We start from the raw sequence: 22,024 nt of genomic DNA on the forward strand, positions 1-22,024 counted from the left end.
GTAAACCACAACAGCTCCTGAAGAATTCAGCGCCCATTCCCATCAGGAATCCCCAGTGATGCTGAGGAACCTTGCGTGGCTGGGCTTCTGCACTGATCAGCTCTGGGATGGTGCTCAGAGCCCTCTCTGCGCGTTACTGAGATCCCACTTGGCTGTAGGCATCTGCCAAGGTGGTTAAAACAGGAGGTGTTTGACCACGAGTTTCCTACAGCCTTTGGTGGGGGGGGGGGAGGTAGGGACTTCTGGAGGGGGATCTCAATATGAAGCAGTCCAAGTTGTGTTCTGGAAATACCTCTTACTCTTCCTGACCTTGGGAGAGTCCACTGATCAAAGCTGAGTAGCTGGAGTTGGGCAGGATGAGCTCAGCCCCTAAAACTCAGGGCACTGTTTCTCGATCTCCTGCTCCCCTGTAGCTTTTCCCTGCCCCTGACACTCAGCCATTAGAAAGAGGCTTCTCAATGCCTCGATTTCCCCATGTGGAAAAGGGTTATTGTAAAATACGCCCCCACCATTACTGTACCATCTGCTGTGCAGCACATGGAGGTTGTTAGCGTCTCTGTGAAGGCACAGGCATTTTTAGTGTTTTTAACAGAAGGAGCTAACGAAGGAAGGAGGAATTGCTTTAACAGTTTGGCCACACCATTTGGATCACACGTGGGGTAGCACACACATGTTGGCACACATGCAATATTACGTCAACTTTCAGTCATGAAATAATAAATCAAGCTCCCCACGAGGCAAACCCAGAGGGCTGCCTACCCTAAATACTGTCACGTGAGTCTGTCCCGTGCTAAGGGATGCCCTGCAGGGCTGCCTCTGCTGCTGAGTGTGCTCCAGCCCAGCCCTTCAGCATGTCCCTGCTGGCCCTGGGGCACTGTCACCACCTGGCACTGCAGCACATCCCTGAGCAGCCCTGGCTTTCCTCATGTGGGCAGCACAGACGCTGGTGGAAACACAGTTCCAGAGAATGGCATAACCTGAAAACATTTAATGGCAAGAATGGTGTTCGGTAAAAGAGCATTTGAATGAAAGGAAATAAAAGGATGGGGAGCTGATAGGGGTATTTCATATTGGGAGGAAAAAAAGTAACAACAAAAAGATTTTATTGCGCTCTCAAACCCTTTCAGTTTTCAAAAGCTATGACCTTGCTGTGTGAAAAGTCATTTCTAAGAAAACCCCAAACATTTTCAATCCAAAAGAAAAGTGATTTGTTCAGAAATCAGCCTGTCACCAGCACGGGAGAGCTGGGAGCTGGCCTCGTGTGCTACCCTGAGGCCTGCTCCTTGGGTTATCTCTGCTGCTCTGCCCTCACACATGGGGAATCAGCCCATATTTCCCGTCAGATTTGGCTTTAGGAACTCTGCTCTGGACCAAGTTCCACCCTGGGTTCAGAGCAAATGTAATTTAGTGCTACTGAGTTTCAGAACAACAGCTTAAACTCACGGGGTTTGCATGACAAGACTTGAAGTGAACAGTGTGTGTTTTCAGGTTACCTTCCACACCAAATAAGCACAGCTGGGCTCTGCCAAAGCATCCTTTTCAAATGGCTTTTATCAAGTTTGTGTGTTCAGTTCAGCTGACCCCTCTCAAGAGTGCAATTAGTGGGATTCAGAGGGGCTAAGACCCTGTGGTTCCTCTGTTCCATTTATGAGCTTCTTTTTCTGTGTTAAGAGCTCAGCTTTCTGCCAAATGCCAAAGAGAGGAGCAAAGCCATGAGATGAACATGTCGTAGATGGCCTCCTAAATGAGGATAAAATGAAGTATTTAAATGTGGTTTTTGCAACTTCACTTGTATTCAACAGCAACAAGAAAACCTCTGAACAAAGGGCTCAGAGACCTGGAAACACCTTCCTCAGTTTTCCTCTGCTGCAGAGATCGTTTAGTCTTTTCCAACTCAGAATACTCAGTGAAAAATCCTAAATAACAGTGGGGCTGAGAGATTAATATCCTAGACAGTCACTTTCTAGCTTTCATTGTTCTGATATTCATTTTTACTCATAGAGCTCCCCTCCCTCTTCACCTCCAAGCAAATCCCTCGCTGCAGGCCAATAAAGCAGGCTGCTTTCCTGGGAAGCAGGGACAGCATTTCAGGTGCTCTGACGTGAATGTGATGTGTCCCTGCTGTCAATCACGCAGCCAAGCAAAGCAAAGTTTGTCACAGGCAAACTCTTAGGGATGCTGCAATTCAGGAAATTCTCAGTTCTTTCCTGGAGGAGACCCAGAAATGGGGTGGTTTTTTTCAAAGGCTGTGTGCTCACCATGTCCACACCCCCACAGCTCTGCCCAGATGAGAATTTTTCTCTCCAGGACACCCCACACACCCTCCCAGCCTGCAAACATCTCAGACAAATCCTGGGTTGCACCACACATGTGCTCCACATCCCAGGGAACACATTCAACAATAGTAAAAAGTCTGGAGATGCCTTCAGGACTAAATAAATAACCAAAATAAGGTAATTATTTTAGAATGATCTTGACATCTGAATGCACCACTTCTTGTCCCCACAGCTGGTGGGCAGGGAGGTGCTGCTGGGCATGACATGTGCAAGCCCTGAGAGGGCAGCCAGCAGAGGGGACAGGTACCAACAGCACGTGCTGTGCCTGACACCCACCACTCCAGGGACTGGCTGGGCAGTGCCAGGCTTCTCCCAGTTCTGCCATTACTAGAGTGGGACACCTCACTTGTGGCCACCTCCATGGCCCTGCTCTGGGCAAGATCTGTCTCTCCAACACGAAGATGAAAAGAATGCAAATATAAGTTTAATTCCACTTCCAAGGTCCTCTTCCCTCGAAATCAGACCCCAGAGAGATTTCTGAACATGGTGCTGGAGTGACTGGGGGAGCTCTCAAGGACAGCAGGAGCAGAGCTGTGATGATCTGTGTTTTCAAGGTGACACACTGAACTTCCCATCTGTTTCACTTCTGCAGCAACACCGACAGTGCTGTCCTTGCCTGAATGTCTTTCGCCTCTGTCCAGGGAATCTCAGTTGAAACAGAGTTCTTTTTATAATACAAACGTGCTATTAAAAACCATCTCCATGTCCTGTGCTCGTGCCAGGAGCTGTCAAACAAGTCATGCTAGAAATGCTGCTCTGTCGATTGCAAACTCCCCCAGTCATGGCTTGCTCACCCCTGGAGCTGGCAGATGGGAACTGGACAGGGCTTTCAAAACTGTGCTGCCTTCTGAGAGCCCCATCTGCCTGTTCCCCCACACCTCTGCTCCTTCCTGCTGCCATGGATGTGCAGGTGGGGACATCTAAAATGCAGGTTTTACACTCCTGACAGCCAACCACCCCAAAGTCTTTCTTCAGAGATGTTCCCTTGTGCCATCCTTCCTGCCCTGCACTGATGTTATCTCCTCCCAGGCAGCCCCAGGGTGCCCATTCCTCTTTCCATGGGGACACGGGCTGGCACAGGGCACAAGACCTACACGTGTGTGTTTTAGCATCTGTTAAAAGCCATTACCCAGAGGACTGAGGAAAGTCCTTGAGGCGAGACATGACATCAGCCAGACTCTGCTTTGCAGAAGCACAAGTCTGTCTGCACTGTCCCTGATGAGGTTATTACTGAAAAGGCAGAGATGTGGACATCTCTATGCAGATGGGGCAGAATTGATTAAAGGGGAAGGTACTGAACAATTCACTGAAATATTATGCAAAGCACCTCAAGGAAGGAACCACCTCCTTTTAGCTTGATTTTTTTTCCTCCACTCTCAGGAGAGGACCTGCCCTGGGTGGAAAGCACCTTCTGATGCAAATAAAGATGCAGCCCAGTTTCCACAATCTCTGGAAAATACCTGGGCAGAGCAAAGCCAGGTTTGTCCAAAGTCTTGTCTTCATGTCACACCTCACTGCTAAATGCTTAACTGCTCCCTCCAATGTTAAAGGAACTTTGTGCAGATGAAGAAATCAGGTGGGGAAAGAGAAGAGGTGAGGATGGAAGCACATAGGATAACTGGAGGAGAATATTTTGCACTTTGGGCAGGTGCTCTTGTTCATCTGTCCTTCTGGCTCATGGGGTGGGTGTTTGAGGAGACAAAAGGAAATTTCCTTGGGAAGGGCTGCAAGACAAACCTTCTGACTGCATACGATTAACTCCCCGGGATCGCTCCCCCAGGACAGCTTGACAAGATTCAGATGAGAAGCTGGAGTTTCTTTAATTGCATTTCCCATTCCCGTGCCACCCACTGTGACTAAAATGAAACACTGGGATGGGCAGTCCAGCTCTGCCCAGGACTGGGGGAGCAGCTGCTGCAGCCCTGCTCCAGGAGAAGCACTCACTACCAACAAGCACTGAGCTCTGTCAAACCACCTCTGTTGGCAGCACTTGAGAGGGTGGAGGATCCAGCAGAGCCCAGAACTGGGTCTGAGAAAGCACAGTGCACCCAAGTCCCTGGGATGCCACCCGTGCTATGGAAATGCCTGCACTGGCCAGGAGAAAAACCACCTGTATAAATCCCTGTCTAATTCTCACCCTCAAGGTGAAAAAAGACATTCAAAACATCTGAGAAAGTTTCACAAAAGGGGAGCAGTTTGTTCCCTCTGCAGAGATCCTCACTCCTGACCCTGTTCTCTCCCGGCCCCAGGTGAAGAAGGAGATGGGAACAGTGTACTCTGCTTCACCAACTCTTTCAAGGAAATCTGTTTCATGTTGTCTCTCATGCCCCCTTGCTGTGCTTACCATCTCTCTCTTCCTGCCCTGCCAGTTCCTTGATAGTCCTCCTCTCTGCCTCATTTTGTTTTTCCTTTTGCAGCTCTTCTTTTCAAGCCTCCACACAATCACAGCCCAGCCCTAATGAGATTTCAAGGGAGCACCAGGCTGTGGAAAGCAGTTGGGAGAAACGAATCGGGTTACAAAAAAAGAACAATTTCTCTCTGCCTCCCCTGTTGGGCACTGGGAGGGCAAAGCAGCGGGATGCAGTTGCAGCAGGGTTACCAGGCCAGCTGATTCCCCTCTCCTGGCAGACATCCACACTTCAGACCAAGCGAGGAGGACATTTGGCAGTCAGGTCACCACCCCTGGCTGCTGAGCTCTGCTCCTGAGGGCTGCTCACTTCCCATGGCACCTGGTGGGTGCAAACCACTCTCCTCAGAAACAAGGGATCAATATTCCCAGCCTTTTTTTTTCCAGCTCCCAACTGTTTTGTACAGTCTCTGCCTGCTGTAGATGTCTCCTTTGAGACTCAACCACCACTTGACCTTCCCCAGCTCCCCTCAGTGACTTTAGAACATCTTTGGGAAGTGGTGGAAAAGGTCAAGGCTCAGTTTTCTACACAGCGGTGTAAGAAATACTCTGGCAGATCTTGTATATCCCAGAATCATACACAGAAAGAAACCAAACAATTTGGGATCTTTGGCTTAGTCCAATGGTCCCAGGAGCTGCACAGCACATCTTTAACTGCTCCTTACCAAATTCCAGCACCCGGACTTGGCTTTGGCTTTTTGTGAGAGCAGCAATACCAAGGTATTTTCATCCCTCCTCTTGCTGGTCCAGAGAGAGGAACCAGGTCCATTGTGCCTTCTCACGAGGTACAGAGTCACGTGAGAGACTAAGGCTGCAGTCCCTGGACATGCCAGGTCATGGAAGGAAATTATTTATCTTGACTGTTACAGGTCTCTCTGCCTTCAGCTTTTCTTTTCAAGAACCAAATGAAGATCACCCAGTTAGCATCTTAACTTCGCTCCTATGGCCGTAGCAACAACCAACCTAACTCCCTGAAGCTTTTCCCACTCCTCTGCCCTGCTGCTCTGCTTCCTCTCCTTGCCTTTACAACACTACGAAGGTGGCTTTGGGTGACTGTGGAGGAGAATGACAGACTAAAGGCCACAGTCTGGTGTGGGAGGCATCACAGGTGGCAAATGTGGAGGGAGAGAGAAGCTGATTGAGGGGAACTGTCAGAAACAAAGCTTCCAACATTTGGAGAATCCCCACTCTGACCTCCCCTGCTCCCCAGCCACATGGAGACAAGGTGTTCCCCCACCCACACTCCCAAGTGTTTTGGTTCACACCTCCCACGGGCATCTGCCTGGGGGGAGCCTTTACCACCACCTGCAATTCCCCTGTTGAACAAAGATGATCAGATGGTTGGAGCCATTCCTGGCCAACTGCAGGTCAGGGAACAAAGACACAAATCCTCACCATGAAGCTCTCTGGACACGGGGATGGACACACAAGGCTTATGCCAGGGTCTCCAGCCACCGTGCCCCTTTATTCCCCCACCCACAGTGCCCCAAGCAGGCAGCAGGACCCCTCTGGGGCTTTGGCAAGCTGGGAACTGGGAGCTGGTGGGGCAGTCAGCAGCGCTGCTGTGAAGGGGCTGCAGTGTCCACCTGCCCACTCACTGACCACATCTCACCAAGCTGGAGCCACAGGGACACCGAGGCAATTTGAAAAGATGTGAGGAGAAGCAAAGCCCCAGGAAGGCTCATTCTCGCTTCTCGCTTTCAATTTGTACCACGGGCAATTAAACCCTTCCTGTGCGTGGAGATGGCATGCAATAATCGAATATTCTGCTTTCGGCACCGAGGCATGAAGAGGTCCTTGAAACATATTGATTGTGGTCACCCACAACCACTGAATTCTCAGAAATGGTCTCCATTTTGTGACACATTTATAGCAGGCAGATTTCACAGCAGCCTTTTAAGGGAAATGGTAGGATGGCTTCATCTGGGAATGCAGGAAATAAATAGAACTGATTTCTACTGGAAAAAAAAAAAAAAGGTGTTTTGCTCAAAATAAATTAAAATTGTCAAATCCTAAAATGAATTATCTCAACCTTATAGTTTCATTCAAAACTTCTTTTTCTTCAGTAAGCTAACACAATATTTCGTTTTACCCTTATCTAGTTGATGCACTTCACTTTGACGTTTATTTCCAAATACTCATTTTCTTGCTTTACTTATGCAGGACAGAATTTATCACCATATGAAGAGCAAATCAAAACAATCTGATGAAACTAAATGTAAATGTTTTGATTGTCCCTGAACCCATTTCTCCTTGGAAATGCTGAAGAATTCTGGCTATTTGTCCCAAGTGGGAGGGGAGAATGAGCCTATCTCTCCTATGATGCTGCTCTTTGCCCTAGACCAGAAGCCTTGGTCTCAAACCCTGGCCTCTGACCAGCTCTTGGACTTGATTCTCACACACCTGAAATATCCCATCCTCTCCTGCAGAGACATCTATGGCCTTCAGTTCAGATAAATCAACTCTGCCTTAAAAATCATTCAGCCCACCGAGTGACAACTATTGGTACAGCTCAGAGTCTATATATCTTTCAAATTTGACACAGCAGCACTCTCCCTTTGACTTGGAAGAATCAATTTAATGAGGGTCAGAGCACGGATCAGTAGCTGGATCACACACAGGCCTCCTGCCCTGTCCATGAGCACAGCCTGGGGAGCTGCAGGGCTGGCTGGGCTCTGACCAGCCGTGCTTCGCATCCCCTCCAGTGCAGCGGGCAAGGCTGCGTGCCCACCCTGCAGCAGTGCAGCCTCTGGATCACAGCAGAGCCTCTTTTAATGCCCTGCCAAGCTGAGAGCCAGCAGCTAGGGTGGCCAGGGCAGGGACACCCCTCCAGCCTGGGCCAGACCCCAGTAAGGACACCCCTGGTCACTGGAAAGGTGTCGCTGTGGCCCTTCAACAAGCAGGAAGCCCCGCTGCTGGCAGAAAGCTCTGGAAAGGGGGACCGGGTGCAGCTGCTGTGACCCCAGAGTGTAGGAAAGGTTTTCTGTGGGTAAGGGTGAGGAATTAATGCTCTCAGGTCAGGTACAGCGAGCACAGTGGCTCCTTGGGAAGCACGCACTGGAAGCATCCTTCCCAAGCTGCCTGCAAAGGTTCAGGGCGAACAAATCCCTTCTGCATTCAGCCCAGCTGAAGAAATGCGAGTTTTCTCCAAAGGCTGGCACGAAATGAATGAGGGATTGAGTCATTCCTGCCAGCAGAAGGGCGGAAATGGGATCCGTGAAGGAATTTGCAAGAGCCGATTACTTCATTATGGATGTTGATTTATCCCGTGTTGCCCGAGGCCAGAGGCTGCCCCAACTGCGGGCTGCGGGAGGCACCGGTGTGCCAGGACTGATGCTGCAGTTTAAGAAACCTTTAAGTACAGCCACATTCCCCATTTAGCACCAGGCTGCGAGCACAGATGTTAATTAACTTTAGGGCTTTGCTCTCCAGAAATGTCTCCGAGGAAAAGCACTTTCCCTGCCCCCAGGAGGCCACTGTCCAGATTTCAGGTTTTATTTAGCTCCAAATTTCACATGCAAACCTCCAGCTTTTCACTCGTCTTCCCTGATAACAGACTCCTCGAGTTTTCTGCACAGCCTGTAAATAAAATACCAACATGGATGTCACACAGAAAATATCTGGAGGGGATTCGTGTATGTTCTGGATAATAAAAGGAGCTGGCTGAATTATTCATCGTGAATAAGTCAGCTCTTTTCCATTTTGGAAGCAAACTTTGACAATTCTGGAAGCTCTTGGGTTATGTTTAGGATGGGAGCAACTTATTTATTTCATTAGACCTTTTGTAGCAGCCCATGGTTTGTCCCACAAGTCACACGTGGTTGGTGTCATTTCTCAGTGGCCTGGGGGGGGGGTTTCATAGGGAAAGACAAACTTTTCGTGAGGAGGGCTGCTGCCCTTCCTGTACCTGACCTCACTGCTGTGTGAGCACCAGCATGAGGGACAGTGACTGCTCCTGAACATCGGGGAATCAGGAGATGGGAGCACTCTCCAGGCACACGAGGGTTTGTGAAGACACAATAAATGCAGCACCGGCTCCGGCAGCTCCGAGCCGGCACTCAGCCATGGAAAACAACAGCCAGAAAAAGCGCTGGGGCTGTTAGTGAACAACACCCATCTCCCAACACTTTAAATTTCTGTGCTACACATGGTTTTTGGGGACCAAAAGCCAGCCTAGCCCATGAGTGTGTCCTGCAGAACCTCAGCAGGGTTGTGCTGATGGCCAGCTCTCGCTGCACGCCGGGCAGGCCAAGGAGAGCATGCAATCCTTGGCAGAGCACTGCAGCGTGCTTTAGGCATTGCAATCCACCCTGAAGTGGGTGCATCTGGGCTACTGCCTCCCAGACAGATGATTTGTGAAGGATTTTGAAGTCCTTTCACTTGAGAAGTGCTGTGCAACTGCTGGAACCTATTATTATCAGGAAAGGAGGGGGGAGGTAGCAAATTTCCTTTACCTATAGGCTTATCTTGTGCTCCAGAGGAACACAGCCGAGCATTTTAAACAGCGTGCCATTTTCAATTCATTTCCTTCCTACTTATTCCAAAGCAGCCAAAGCTAAGTATAATCAAGACTTAAGTGTTCCTCAGAGCCAGACAATTATTACTGGTCTTGGTTTCACCGTCTTCTAGGGAGGAAGGAAGGAAGGAATTAACCCAAGCCTTGCAGCGGGACAGCGGGGCTGTCACCCAGGGCTGTCGCACGAGCTGCCTCCCAGCAGAGCACTTTTTGGGATGTGGCTGAGCTTCCCCAGCCTCCAGCTGCCCCAGGGCTCTCCGCAAGGGTGGCTTAGCTCCTGCAGAGCCCTGCTCCCCTCTCGGGGGTCTCTGCTCCTGCTGCTGGGGGAGCTCAGCCGTTCTCAAGCAGCTGCTGCCTCGCTGCACTCTCCGATAAGGCGGGGATTGCGCTCCGGGAGCCGCGATCCAGAGCTCCGAGTGCGGAGCAGCAATGCTTGGAGAAGGGCTCTGCACACACCCACTGCCTCCCTGGCCCGCTCAGCCATCTCCCCACGAGCCGAGATGAAGTGCCCGAGGTCCCCAGGCTCTTCTCTGTCGCATCAGCCCCCTTCCGAAGCACTACCCCTTGTCAGCTTTAACTTTGAAAGCCGAGCCTCCCTCCCTGCCTCCTCGGGATTTACATGAAAGGAGTCAGTGGGGGGTTCTCTTCATTCATGCTGGGCTTATACGTCTAAATTATAAAGTGTGTCAAATGAGGATTTAATTTATATTTAACAAGACAATGTTTGTAAATTAATTATTCATCAGCTGATAACGGAAAAACATTTCCCTCTTCCCTCCCTCCCCCTTTTTCACAGTATTTCCACAAATGCACCCTACGTGCAAATCTATTAAATGCTTTCTGCAGTACTCCAGATGTGGGAAAATACATGCTTCAACCTCAGTTTTGTGAGTGTATCTAATGCAGGTTACTAATGTAGCCAAGCAGAGCATTATGAATTTCAGAGCGTGCAGCTTCTCCTTCCTAGAGAGGCAAGGGGGGAAAAGCCAGCACTTGTATTTGGACATATCACCTTCTTCAGGTTCCAACCCCCCACTCACAGGCAGAGATAAGAAAACAATTTGCTGTAACAATTGAGATAGGAGCTCAGAAACCCCACTGGAAATCACAGGCACTTCTGAGGCAGCAGAATCCGGCCCCTGGTGAATGACGGAGGCCAATTTTGCTCTTTCCATCTTTATTATCATTAAGTAATGAGATTGAGGTGGTGTACAACACCAGCAGAAGAGCTGTCGTTCTGTTTTGCTACAAAATTTGGCACACAAGGGCATCTCCTCACACACAGCAAACAGGGGAGTCCTGAGCCCCCAAACCAGCCCTTAGTGCAGTGCCTCTGATCCCAGACACCTGAAGCAGGTAACCAAGGCAGGTTCCTGGGTGGCTGAAATGTCTCCATTCACCTTTGCCAGGAGGCTACCACAGTGTCTGGACCATGCTCTCAGTCTTTGGCCCCTCGAGCCTCACGCCTGGTTTTGTGTAAGAAAGGAAGAAAAGGACATTCAGCTCTGGCCTCTGGGAGGAATCTGAGAAGCTCTGGGCAAGACTTGCTCCATCCCTGGGCTCAGAACAGAAGCACATGTCCCCCTCTCACTCATGCTGTCCCTCACGGACACTTCAGGGACATCCTCAGGACTGAAAGACACTCAGCCCCAATAGCTGGCACCCGCTTTACTTCTACAGCATCATTTCCTGAGAGTTAAGCATCCCTAAAGGAAGGTGATCCAGAGCTCTAGGTGCCCTTGACACCAGTTAAAGCTGTAATCTATAGCAATAAAGCCATTACAAAACAAAACCAGGAGCAAATCCCTCCAGCAAACAACCAGTCAGCGAAAAATTTGAACCCAAAGTCTCCTCCCTGGCACCTCTTCCCACAAACATGCTTGGAGAAGGAAGGTGGCTCCTTGCATCAGGCTGAGCTTCTGATAAGCCAGGGACACCTCAACACTGTGTTCATGGGAATCAAAATGGGCATCCAGCTCCAGACACAGCTTGGGAAGCTGCAGCCCTGTGGGTATAACTCATTTGGCACCAGGGGCTGCTGGCCAGTGCTCAGTGGCAGCCAGAGCTCTGGAGGGCCTCATGTCCAGTGCATCCTTCCCTGTAAACACAGGTTTCCACCACCCTGAGAAGTGCCAAGTGCCCCAATCCCACCCAAAGACTCATGGGGTTGGGGAGGAAATCCCAGTCCACGCAGTGAATGGAGTAAAGAGCTGTGGGACCTGATTGTGCCACTTTTCCCCCTGTCCCACTTCCTATCCTTGAACCATCTTCTAGCTCTGCTTCTGGTCACTGCCACATTTTCCTTGGAGAGCACAGAGCATCCTTTCCCCAGGGAAGAGAGAATAAAATCTGAATAGAATATTCTGAATATTTTTCAGAATAAAACCTGCTCAGCCACCTAAACTGGAGACAAGACTGCCATTCTGGTGTACAAAAGATATCAGGAAATCACTTTACATTTCTTCCTGCTCCAAAGCTGCCCACCTTCTGCTGACTCCTGAATGTTAATGTTATTTGTGACAAGTGATTGATGAGGGAGACGCAGAATTCACACCCAGCACAGGGCATTTTCAAATCACCTATTCATTTTTAAGGACCGGAATCAGTTTTGTATCCTGACGTGATTTATCATTTGGAGGCTGGGCAGTGGCTACGCAGGACCAGCTTCCAATCCCTGACAGAGCACCAGCAGGATGAAGACAGCAGTGAGACATTAACCCTTTGAGGGCGAGCAGGGGATCACAGGAGACCAGGATTCAAAGCAGATTGCTGAAGATGGAGCCTTCTACTCCAGCAGCATGTCAGGCCATGCTGTAGCCTTCAGCTGCAGATTTATAGGCCACAGTGGGCTAAGCTAAAAACCATAGCGATTCTGCTGTGTCTCTTAAAAGCAGAACTTGGTTTTTTGTCTTCTACACAGCCTACGAGAGAAATATTTACGTAAGGCACTGTCATGGCAATGCACCTAAAAGAGATCAATGGGACATTTCCCCTCCAGTGGACCTTCCAGCCTGCACAAGCCTCTCTGTCTGTGGCAGAGTGAAATGTCACCACGGGCTCAAGAGAGATCTAGCTCTGAGACAAATTCTAGCTCCCTTGCCTTGGAAATGTGCATTTCCTCAGGTTGTGCACGGGAAAAAGGCAAGATGAGGCACGTGGGATGGGCCTGGCAGCTGGCAGAGGGCAGAGGTTCTCAGGTTAGGAGAAGCTGTATCAACAGGGACAGAGTGGGAATGACATGTCCCCAGCACAGACCATCTATCATGTGTTTGATGCCAGCCTGCCAGGGGCTGGCACGACCCACAGAATGCCTTAATTCACTTCATCAGCATGGAAAAGCAAGCAAACACCAAACAACTGGGTGAAGCAGCCAAGTCTAGAGGTGACACTGTGGCAGCTTTGTCACTGCCCTTTCCTCTTGCTTCAGGAGACCATGGAGCAGGATGCAGCCTCTCCCATGAGCAGGGGGAAGTATACAGGGTACAGATAGCAGAAATCTGAGGCTTTGAGACCTGGGTCTAGCTGCCCTCAGTACCTTTAATATCACCTCAACCTCATGGGAAAAGGTTTCAAAGTTCAAGGGCATCACAGGTTCAAGATTAAGAAGTTACCTAAGGGAACAAGGAAGGAGAGATATCCCTGGAGAGTCTGCCTGGGTGTCATATGGAGGTGTCTCAAGATCACAGGTGACTGCTGGGACCCCGCAGGAACCCCTGGACTGGCAGCACCAAGGCACTTCAGAGGGACAGCACAGCCAGTTGTGACTGATGCAAAAAAACCTCTCAAAATTATCCACACTGAGCAGTTTCCTCCCTGCCTGAGCAGCTCCCGGCTGTTCCCACAAACAGCAATCCCTTCCTCAGGTGGGAAGGCTGCAGAGGGGTGGATCAGCCCCATGGCAGCAGCTTCCCCAGCACAGCTCTGCAGGTGCTGGCAGTTCCAAGTGCCAGCAGCCCCAGGGGTCCTGTGCACTTGTGGGGCCCCATTTCACAAAGAGAAAAAGCTTCTGCTGACTCTTAGAAAGAGCTGAACACATGGCTTGAGCTCTCCTACATGATTTCCTGGCCTCTAGTAAGGGCTGAGTTCACACAACAGCTTTTCCCCTTGGTGGGGGCGGCTGTTGTCACTGCCTGGCATCTTGTTTTCCCCAAAATACCAGAGATACTGAATGTGCTTGAAGCTCCTGTACCTGCAGCCATTTATGGCTGGTGCTAGCCCAGCAGATCCAAAATCCTGAAAGCCTGGGATGGACGCGCGTACGTTCCCACATCCCCATCACCATGGCATAAGCTGTGTTTCTTAGGAAACCAGCCTAGCAGCAGTATCCCTGCTTAGGAAGAAAGATGAACTCTGGATGTAGACTGGATTTTAGAAACCACTCTCTGCTGCACAGCTCTGCAGTGCTCCCGTGACAGCGAGGGGAGCAGAGCTTCCAGCAGGGCTGGAAAAGGGTGGTGGGAACGGATGAGAGGGAAAGAGAAGGATGAGGACGCGCTCTGGGTTTTGTGTGGGTTTCTTGGCACATCCTTGAGCAGCACAAAGCAGGTAGAGCAGCCAGCTGTAACATGACCCTTGTGCTCTACCTGCAGGCTCACCTGGAGGGTGAGCACACCCAGCCCCTGCACTGCTGCTCTTGTGTCACTTTGGCCTCACACCCCATGGGCTGCAGGCGCTTGTGGCAGGGGGTGACATCCACACAGCTCGGGCTGTGGCTCTTCTCCTCGAGACCAGGCATGCTGGAGCAATGCAAGGAAATTTTGAGCCTCGAGGCCGTTCCTGCTGGGCCTCCTGATGGTGCCCTCACCGTGGAGCGAGCGCGTGGCCGGTGCCCATCTGGTGGCTCGTGAGGGGGCACATCCTCCCTCGGTGCTGGCCGGCCAGAAGGGCTGCTTCAAAATGCTCCTTGGAGTGGAACTGGTACCTCAGCTACTGTACCATCCCTCCATCCCCAGAGGGGTTTGTTCCTTGGAAATTTTGTACTTGGGAAAGTAAAAATAACTTGCCCATCCTGGGAACTTGGGTTTTGTTGGTTGTTTTGGTTTTGTTTTTTTTTTTTTTTTTTTTTTTTTTCCCAGTTTAAGGCGGCTGGTTTTGTTCCTGTTCTGTTTTGCATTGGGAGAAATAAAAAAGCCAAATTGTCCTGGCTGTATCTTGCTTTTGTCCCCTCGATCTCACTGCTCAGTGGACTGGAGAAGTCTTTCAAAACCTGACAGCAGTTCCTTGCCATAAAAGGGAAAAAAAAGATGACTTTGCAGGGGAAATAATAATAATAAAGGAAGTTTCCTGTGAAAATTAAATAGTCAACAGTTGCTCCCCTGATCCAAGAGTGTCTCTGTTAAGTGTTTTCACAACTCTTGGTACAGATGGGTCCTGAGCCATGAGAAGAAATTGTCACCGTCCTGGAGGGCATCTCTCTAAGGTGTTACTCTATGAAGAAGAAACGTTGGAGCTGAAGCCCCCCTGCTTTCCCCTTGCTCAGCACTACAGTCCAGGCCTGGGCACCCAAGTTTCACACTGCCATGGAAACCACCTCCAGGTACCTCTCTCAGTCCTCCTGGAACACGCTGCCCTGGTTCCACCTTGCCCTAAGTATCCTGGTGCCCCCACACTTGCCAGGGAGGAGAGGGCAAAGCCACCAGGCAGAAGCGTCTGCACCTCTTGCCAGCAGAGACCCAAGAGCAGCATCGTCCCACAACGGAAGGGCTGTGAGCTCACCGAGGGCCCTCGAGAACCCTGCTCCTCACCAGGGATGGTGCTCAGGTCTTTCCAGCTCCCAGCAGGCCAGAGCACCTCTCACCAAGGGAGAGGAAACCTCCACTCATGCCAACAGCACCCTCACAGCGTGACACAGCCTGCCACAGCGCCGGGCCAGGGGAGGGGACACCGCGCCCTGCGGCCACGCGAGCACTCACCATCTGGATGACAGACACCGGCCCGATGCTGTTCACGTAGATATCCACGTCGATGAATGTGGGCTTGACTGGAAAGACAAGAAAACAGGCGCCATCAGCTGGGGCCAGGGCACTGGCAGAGGGATGAGGACAAGGGGAACGCCTGGGATGAGCGTGGCTCTACCGCAGCAAAAATCCCACCTCCGGCAGGCACCAAAGCATGCAAAAGACAAGACACGGCCAGGCCAGGTCAGGTCACCACCTGTGACCACAGGGAGCTTCAGGGGACACTTACTGCCAATGTCAGGCCTCAGCTTGTTGTCATAGTTCTTGAGCAGCGAGTTGAGGATCTGCGTGGCATCGGTCTCCTGTGCCTTGGGTGTGAGGACCCAGGTTTTATTGATGCTGAGGTAATCGTAATCGTATTCCTCTGTGCTCTCACACCTGGAGAGGAGAGACAAAGGGCAGGGACGTGGCTGTGGCAGCTCTCTGGCACTCCCTGGGAGCGGGGGAGTAGCTGTGTTTCAGAGATACCAAAGGAGGAGGATGCAGTGCAGCTAAAAGGCAGAGCATGAGCAGCTCAGGGGTCTCCTCTCAGCCACACTGCTAAGAAGACACAACTCACCTGGCACCTTTGCTCACTTCAGGGTCACCAGACATGCAGGGGCCTTGCCACCAGTGGGAAAGACTAGCATGGAGTGCTTCACCTCCTCCTTAGCTCCCTTTGGAGGCACACTGCTCATCCCTGAGGTGTGGGAGGCAGTCCCTGCTTTCCCTGCCTCCCTGCTCATCCCACCCAGCAGCTCCTGCTGCCAGAGCTGCCTGTTAACCTCAAATACCTCCACTGCTCTGCCTGCTGCTGACACCTGAAGCAGGCTTCCTCTGAGGGAAGAGACAGTGACAAAACAGTGGTTTTGGGGAGCAACACATTTGCAATAAATGCATTTCAGAGAAAAGAGGTCCTAATCTACCATGCAGGCATCCTGCACGTCTGGCATGCCAGGAAGCCAGCCATCTGCCCTGCACAGATCCCTGGAAATTAAAGCCTTATGCAAACTCCTCTGCCTCCAGGCCAAGACCTGCCACAACCCATTCCCTACACTCACCAACCCTTCCTCCCCAGCCTGTGCCATGAGCTCCCATTTAAGGATGTCCCATCTTCCCAATCTCCCAGTTCCAAGCCAGGCAAGGGAAGCTCATATCCATCTTCTTTTGGACACGATCCACTTAGCAACAGCTTCTCTCGCTGCCTTTCAAACCTGCCCTCTCTAAACCTTTCGCACTCCTCCCTTTTCCTAGGGGAGTTTTCCTAAGCCGTCTAATTAGATTAGGTCCACACGGTCACCCGGGAAACTCTAACCACCTGCTGCCGCTCTGGGCAGCTCATTCACAAGGCTGTCCCCGGAATGCCACGGCCATATGTGGGAGAGATGCTCCCACTGCCGGCACAGCCCCCTCGACGTCTGCCATGCCAGCGTGTCACCTGCTCCAGCGACAGGGAGGGTCTCTCAGCGGGAGCTGTCACCGTGTTGACACTTCCCAGCTGGAGCCTCGCAGCTCCCAGGTGCAATCAGGCACCGCGGATCCCCATCTCCCTCCAGCGCCTGGGGACGCACAGCCCGGCCGAGGCACTCGGAGGGGGCGAAAAAGCATTCAAGTGACACGTTGCGGCCCATTTGTCAGACGCTCCTCTTCCAAAACCCAGACAAAAACTCGCTCTCACAATCGCTTTAAAACTCTCTGCATCTCCGCAGCTCCCCGGGCCGGGACGTGTCCCCCGCCAAGGGCCGGGGGCTGCCTGCCGCCGCGCATTAGGTGTTGGTACATCAGCTCACGGCTGCCCGTCTGATTGCGCTGCACTTTCTAAGCGTGCTCGGGAGCGCTGAGCAGCGCTGTCAGGATGCGCTTCCCCACCCGAGCAGCGCCAGGCAGCGCTCTCGCCAGGCTCCGGCTGCGGCGCTGCCTCCGAACCGCGGGCGAGCAGGGAGCTCTGCAGCACCCGGCAGCTGCAGGAGGCACAGGGCACCGCCGGGAGCACACCCCAGGGTGGCACAGGGCTCAAATCGGGGGCTGGCCCCGCTCCTGCCAGGAACAGAGAGGGACGCGTGCCCACAGCGCGGCTCAGGGCGAGGGAAAGCAATCCGACACGCAATCCCAACTGCTTTCCCTTGCTGCCGGAGCCTGGGGTGATGGAGGCTGCCTCTGGCAAAGTGGGAGCAGCTACACTGAAACGTTTTCTCCGTGTTCCCCTGAGCTTACTTGAAGTCACCTGCCAGCACTGAACTCTGCACATCCCCCTGCCCTGCCAAAAATCCCGGTCCTCTGAGAAACTGTAAGGCTACAGCAGAAGCCGAAACATCCCTTTGGGGGCTGAGCAAACCCAGTCTGAGCTAACCCTGCTCAGACTTCTGGTTTCCCCCCATTTAGTGTCACTGATTAACACACTAAGGCTTGGGATAGCATTTCCAGGGAGTCACATCCCTGTTACAGATGCAGGGACACCACCAAAAATATGCTTTTTGCTAATGCAGCTAATCCCAGTCGACTAAACCATACTAAGCCATCTTAGCATAAGCAAGTCAGCTTTTGCTGGAGAAAATATGCTTTTTCTGAGTGCCTGTGCACACATCAGCACACACAGACACACATCAGCCCTTGCTGGTCAAGAGTGTAACTCTCATGCCACCCCATGCAAGCCAGTACCTCCTCCCTGGTCTGTCTTCTTGGTGGCCCCACTTTAAACTGAGAAGGGAAGAGCCCAAGATCCATTGCAGAGAAGAGGTGTTAAGGTGACATGTGCATGCCCCCTCCAGCTGCTAATGGAAATGTCACACTGCAGACCTGCAGAGATCCCCAACGTGCTGTGAACACTTGCTGGCCTGGCAGCTCCGTCTCCAGGCACAGGGCGGCTGGCTTGGTGACAGGGGACAGCCAGTTCTCATATGTCTCTGTGCAGCCAGGGGGAAAGGCAGAGCCGTGTTTCCTCACCTCTGCATGTTGAGATGCCAGAACACCCTCCTCAGAGCAGGGCCATGGGGCTGGGCCACAGTGTGGGCAGAAGGTGGGCAGGGGGTGATAGCAGGACAGAACTGGGGGCGTTGCAAGGAAATCCCCGGTCTTGACAGGGCCATGGCAGCTCCTGCTGGTGCCCCGAGCAGGAGGCTGGCACGGCAGGGAGGTGTCCTTTCGGATGTGCTCACATGTATGGATGAGGTTGGACAATTCTCCCTGGGCAGCCCGTGGCATTACAGCAGGACAGAGCCGTGCCTCGGCTCCCTAATTCCTTCTTTGGCTGAGGCACCAAACACACGCTGCTGGGGAAAGTCACCTGAAGAGCTGGTGCCCAGCTCCCCCCGCCAGTGGCCAAGCTGTCTGCCAAGGTGTTCCCTTGGCAGGAGGAGGAGAAGAGCAGCAAGAGCCACAAACCCTTGAAGACGCTCCTGCTCCTTGCCTGCTGGGGCAGCTGGCGGCGCTTGGCTGGGATGCACACCCACTGTTACTCACTGCTGGTGGTGGCCCCGAGGCAGGACCCTCCCAGCGCAGATGCAGATCCCCGGGCTGTATCCAGCCCTGCTGCAAACACAGCTGAAAGCCTTCCCTGCTCCCAAGGAAAAGAGAGCAGCAAAATGCAGGAATAACATTTCCCTTGGTTGAAAAGCACTGTGGTCAGCCCTAATCACCACATGCTAATGTGTCCTTCTAGTCACCCATCCAGTGCCTCCTGGGTTGTAGGCACTGGGGTGTCGAGGCAGACGACTCTGAATTACATGTAGGCAGAGGATTTAAGGATGGGGGGCTCTAACTGCCCCCTACCCATTTCACATGTCTTCCTACCTCTGACAACACACTCCGTGAAGCCCCAGTGGTCCAGTTTCAATCACCCGCCAAGGCCAGCATCTGGTGTGATGCTGTGCAGGGATCCTGCCTGCAGGGCTCAGAGTTGGCTGCCCTGGTCCCAGCCGAGGCAGTGCCCTGGGAAAGGCTGCTGAATGAGTCTCTGTGCTGGGGGGACCCTCTGGGGAGTGCTGAATCACCTGGCAACAAGCATCCAGCCCGCTCCAGTGCCAGGGGAAGGGTCTTGCTGCTTGCACCGGGAGAAGAGCTCACACACAGAGCTCTGTTCACAGAGCTCCTCACCCCAGCACCCACCGTGAGGAATAGGGAAGAGCAGATTCACCCTCCACAACTGCATCCAGGAAAAATGCAGCAAAGGCAGAGCAAGACCCTGATATAACTTGTTCTTTTTTCTCCTCTCACAGGGTTCCTCTCCCACTCCATCATGCCCACCCCCCAACCACTGCTCCTGGCAAAGCAGGGCTCAGGGTTGAGGCAGACTTGAGGCACTGGGCAGAAGAGAGGCCGGGCCAGCTATGGGGTGAACATTCCTGCTCAAGGGTATGTGAATGCATGATTTAATTACTGCTCCATGTGATCTTGCAGCTTACAAGTCACCCTCTCGAAATGCAAGGCTCGTGGCAATGCACTGCAGGGACAGTGGGGCACAGGAACCGGGACCACCACGGATCCATCCCCCTCTCAGCCCTCCAGTGCCCCCTGGCACCTGCACGGATCTCCCCCCGGGAGGTTTTGTGTCAGGGCACGGCAGAGGATGGTGTCAGGGCACGAGCAGTGGGGCAGCTCTTGCTCCTCGACCCTGGGAAGGCCAAGCCACGCAGGACCATGGCAGGGATGGACTTTGTGCCCACCCCCGGGGTCGGGAAGCACTGGCAGGGCAGACCATTAGTAGCAGGATTCATGCTCCCTGTCCCTGACTGCATCTGTAATGGGATTTGATCGGCTTTAAGGCGGCTTATTCTGCCAATTAGCTTCAGCCAGTAAAATCCCTCTTCCCCCAAGCCCTGGGGGTAACAATCTGCTGACAACATGTTCTTTCCCCATCTAGCCATTAAACTCATCAGCAGGGCTAGGAATTGTAAAAAAAAAAAAAAAAAAAAAAAAAAAAAGAAAAAAAGGAAAAAAGAAAAAAAAGAAAAAAAGGAAAAAGAAACTTGAAACCCCCTTGTGCGTGGGCTCTTTCAACGCTGTTTACAGAAAAGCGCTACGAACGGCTGTCCCTGGGAGAGCACCGCCACCTGCCCGCCCCTGCCTCCGCTCGCCTCCTCGCCCAGCGCGCTGGGGGCACCGGGCTGGCACCGGGCTGGCACCGGGCTGGCACCGGCACCCAGAGCCGCGACCTGCGGCCAACCTGTAGAGCAGGGCAAGGCAGGAGCCCGCTTTGCCCTCCCGCTGCCAGGCTGCACACCCTGCGGGGGCTTCGGGGGCCCTGGGATGGAGTGCAAGGAAGGGGACGCAAGCTCCTTCCCACCCAGCCCGCCTCCACGTGGACATGCCCCGGTGATGGATGGAGCTCCCCGGAGGTGCCGAGCTCCCTCTGGTCCTGCTCCGGGCACCCCCGGAAGGGGCTCGGTCCCGGGCAGGATTAGCCAGCGGGGTGACGGCAGGGTGGAAAACGGGATGTCCTCTCCATTCCGGCTGGCGGAGAGGGAGCCCGGGGTGCAGTGGACACGCAGGCACTCGGTGCTGCCGCGACGGGACCCGCTGGAAGGAGCAGCTGGGGGCACGGAGGTGCCAAATCCCCGCTGGAGCCGGGCTGGCGAGCGGGGGGAGAGGCGCTGCGACTCCAACCCCCTCCCCTCCCATTCCATTGCCCCGACGGGTAAACTGAGGCGGGGAGGGGGCGTCCCGGTCGGCGGGGGTGGGGGCTGGAGGGGGGGACTCACCTGGCGCGCAGGACCGGCCCGAGGGCCAGGCAGAGCAGCAGCACCGTCCCGGGCATCTCTGCGAGGCGAGCAGCGGCCCCGGGGGGCGGCGGCGGCCGTGCGCCCGCCCGGCGGGGCTCAGCGCGGGGCCGGGCCGGGGGCGGCGACGGGGCCCCCCCGCTGCCCGCTGCGCCGCGCTCCGGCCCCGCCGCCGCCCGCGCGGCCCCGCGCTCCGCGCCGCCGGCCGCGCACCGCAAAGTTGGGCATCTCTTCTCCGGGCCGCGGCGGGGAGGGGCTGGCAGCGGCTCCTACCGCCCCGCGCAGGGGCCGGCCTCCCCCGCAGCCCCGGGCTGAGCGCCGGCGGGGGGGCGCGCCGAGAGGCACCCGCGCATCTGCCGGAGCCGCGCTGCCGGGGAGCGAGCATCGTCAGCTGGTGCGAGCAGCTCTCGCTCCCCCTCTGCGTAACAAGGCGTTTGATTTCTCTTAATACTCGCCTTTTTTTTTTTTTTTTTTTTTTTTCTCCTTTCCTTCCCTTCCCATGCACAACAGTTGGGGTGTTTGTCTAAAAAAAGAAAGAGTGGGTAATTATTGCTAAATTACGCAAGGCGTCAGGCCCCGCTGGGCTGAGCTGCCAGCGAGATGCAGCCCGGAGAGGGTCTTTTCCCACCTGTTGGGGCTGCTGCCCACAAAAACAGCCAGGAGGGTGTGTGGGAAGGGGCCGTGGGACAGCGGGTGGGCCGTGGGTTCCCAGCCTGTCACTCTTTGCCTTCAGGCTTTGCCAAGCTGCACTCGGGCATTTATTTACTGACATCCGAGTGGCAAACGGGAGTAGCAGATTCCTTCCTGGGCAGCTTTGGGTGAGGGCCGCTCAGAACAAAGTTTGTCAGACCTACACGAGGTCCCAAGAATTGTGCCTTGTTGTTTATTTAGTCACAGGCAGAGGCGCAGGAGCAGGTCCCCAGAGAGGCCTGGCCCTGCATCTCCCGGAGCTCTGCTAATTCTGATGGCAAATCCAGCTCCTCTGGGCCAGAGCGGGACCATCCCTTTTACTGAGAGCTGACTCTCTGCTCTCACTCCTGGGCCTGTCACCCGAGCAGGGGGAAAATCACTCCTCTGCTCCCCATCTGCAGCGTTCTGGTGCTGCTGCCTCGTTT

At 53.4% G+C, this 22,024-nt stretch overlaps 1 protein-coding gene across 1 annotated transcript in view; it reads right to left on the minus strand.

Annotated features, from left to right (window-relative positions):
* LOC128814333 (gamma-aminobutyric acid receptor subunit gamma-4) overlaps positions 1 to 20,995 on the minus strand; it is a 36,057-nt gene extending 15,062 nt beyond the window's left edge. Inside the window, exons 1-3 of the mRNA XM_053990078.1 lie at positions 20,892 to 20,995; positions 15,446 to 15,594; positions 15,172 to 15,239 (exon numbers count right to left, since the gene is read on the minus strand). Coding sequence (XP_053846053.1) covers positions 15,172 to 15,239; positions 15,446 to 15,594; positions 20,892 to 20,947 — 273 coding nt within the window. The 5' untranslated portion in view covers positions 20,948 to 20,995. The remainder of the gene's footprint in view (positions 1 to 15,171; positions 15,240 to 15,445; positions 15,595 to 20,891) is intronic.
* Between the last annotated feature and the right edge of the window lie 1,029 nt (positions 20,996 to 22,024).

This window comes from Vidua macroura, chromosome 14 (assembly GCF_024509145.1).
Source record: "Vidua macroura isolate BioBank_ID:100142 chromosome 14, ASM2450914v1, whole genome shotgun sequence".
Lineage (NCBI taxonomy): Eukaryota > Metazoa > Chordata > Aves > Passeriformes > Viduidae > Vidua > Vidua macroura.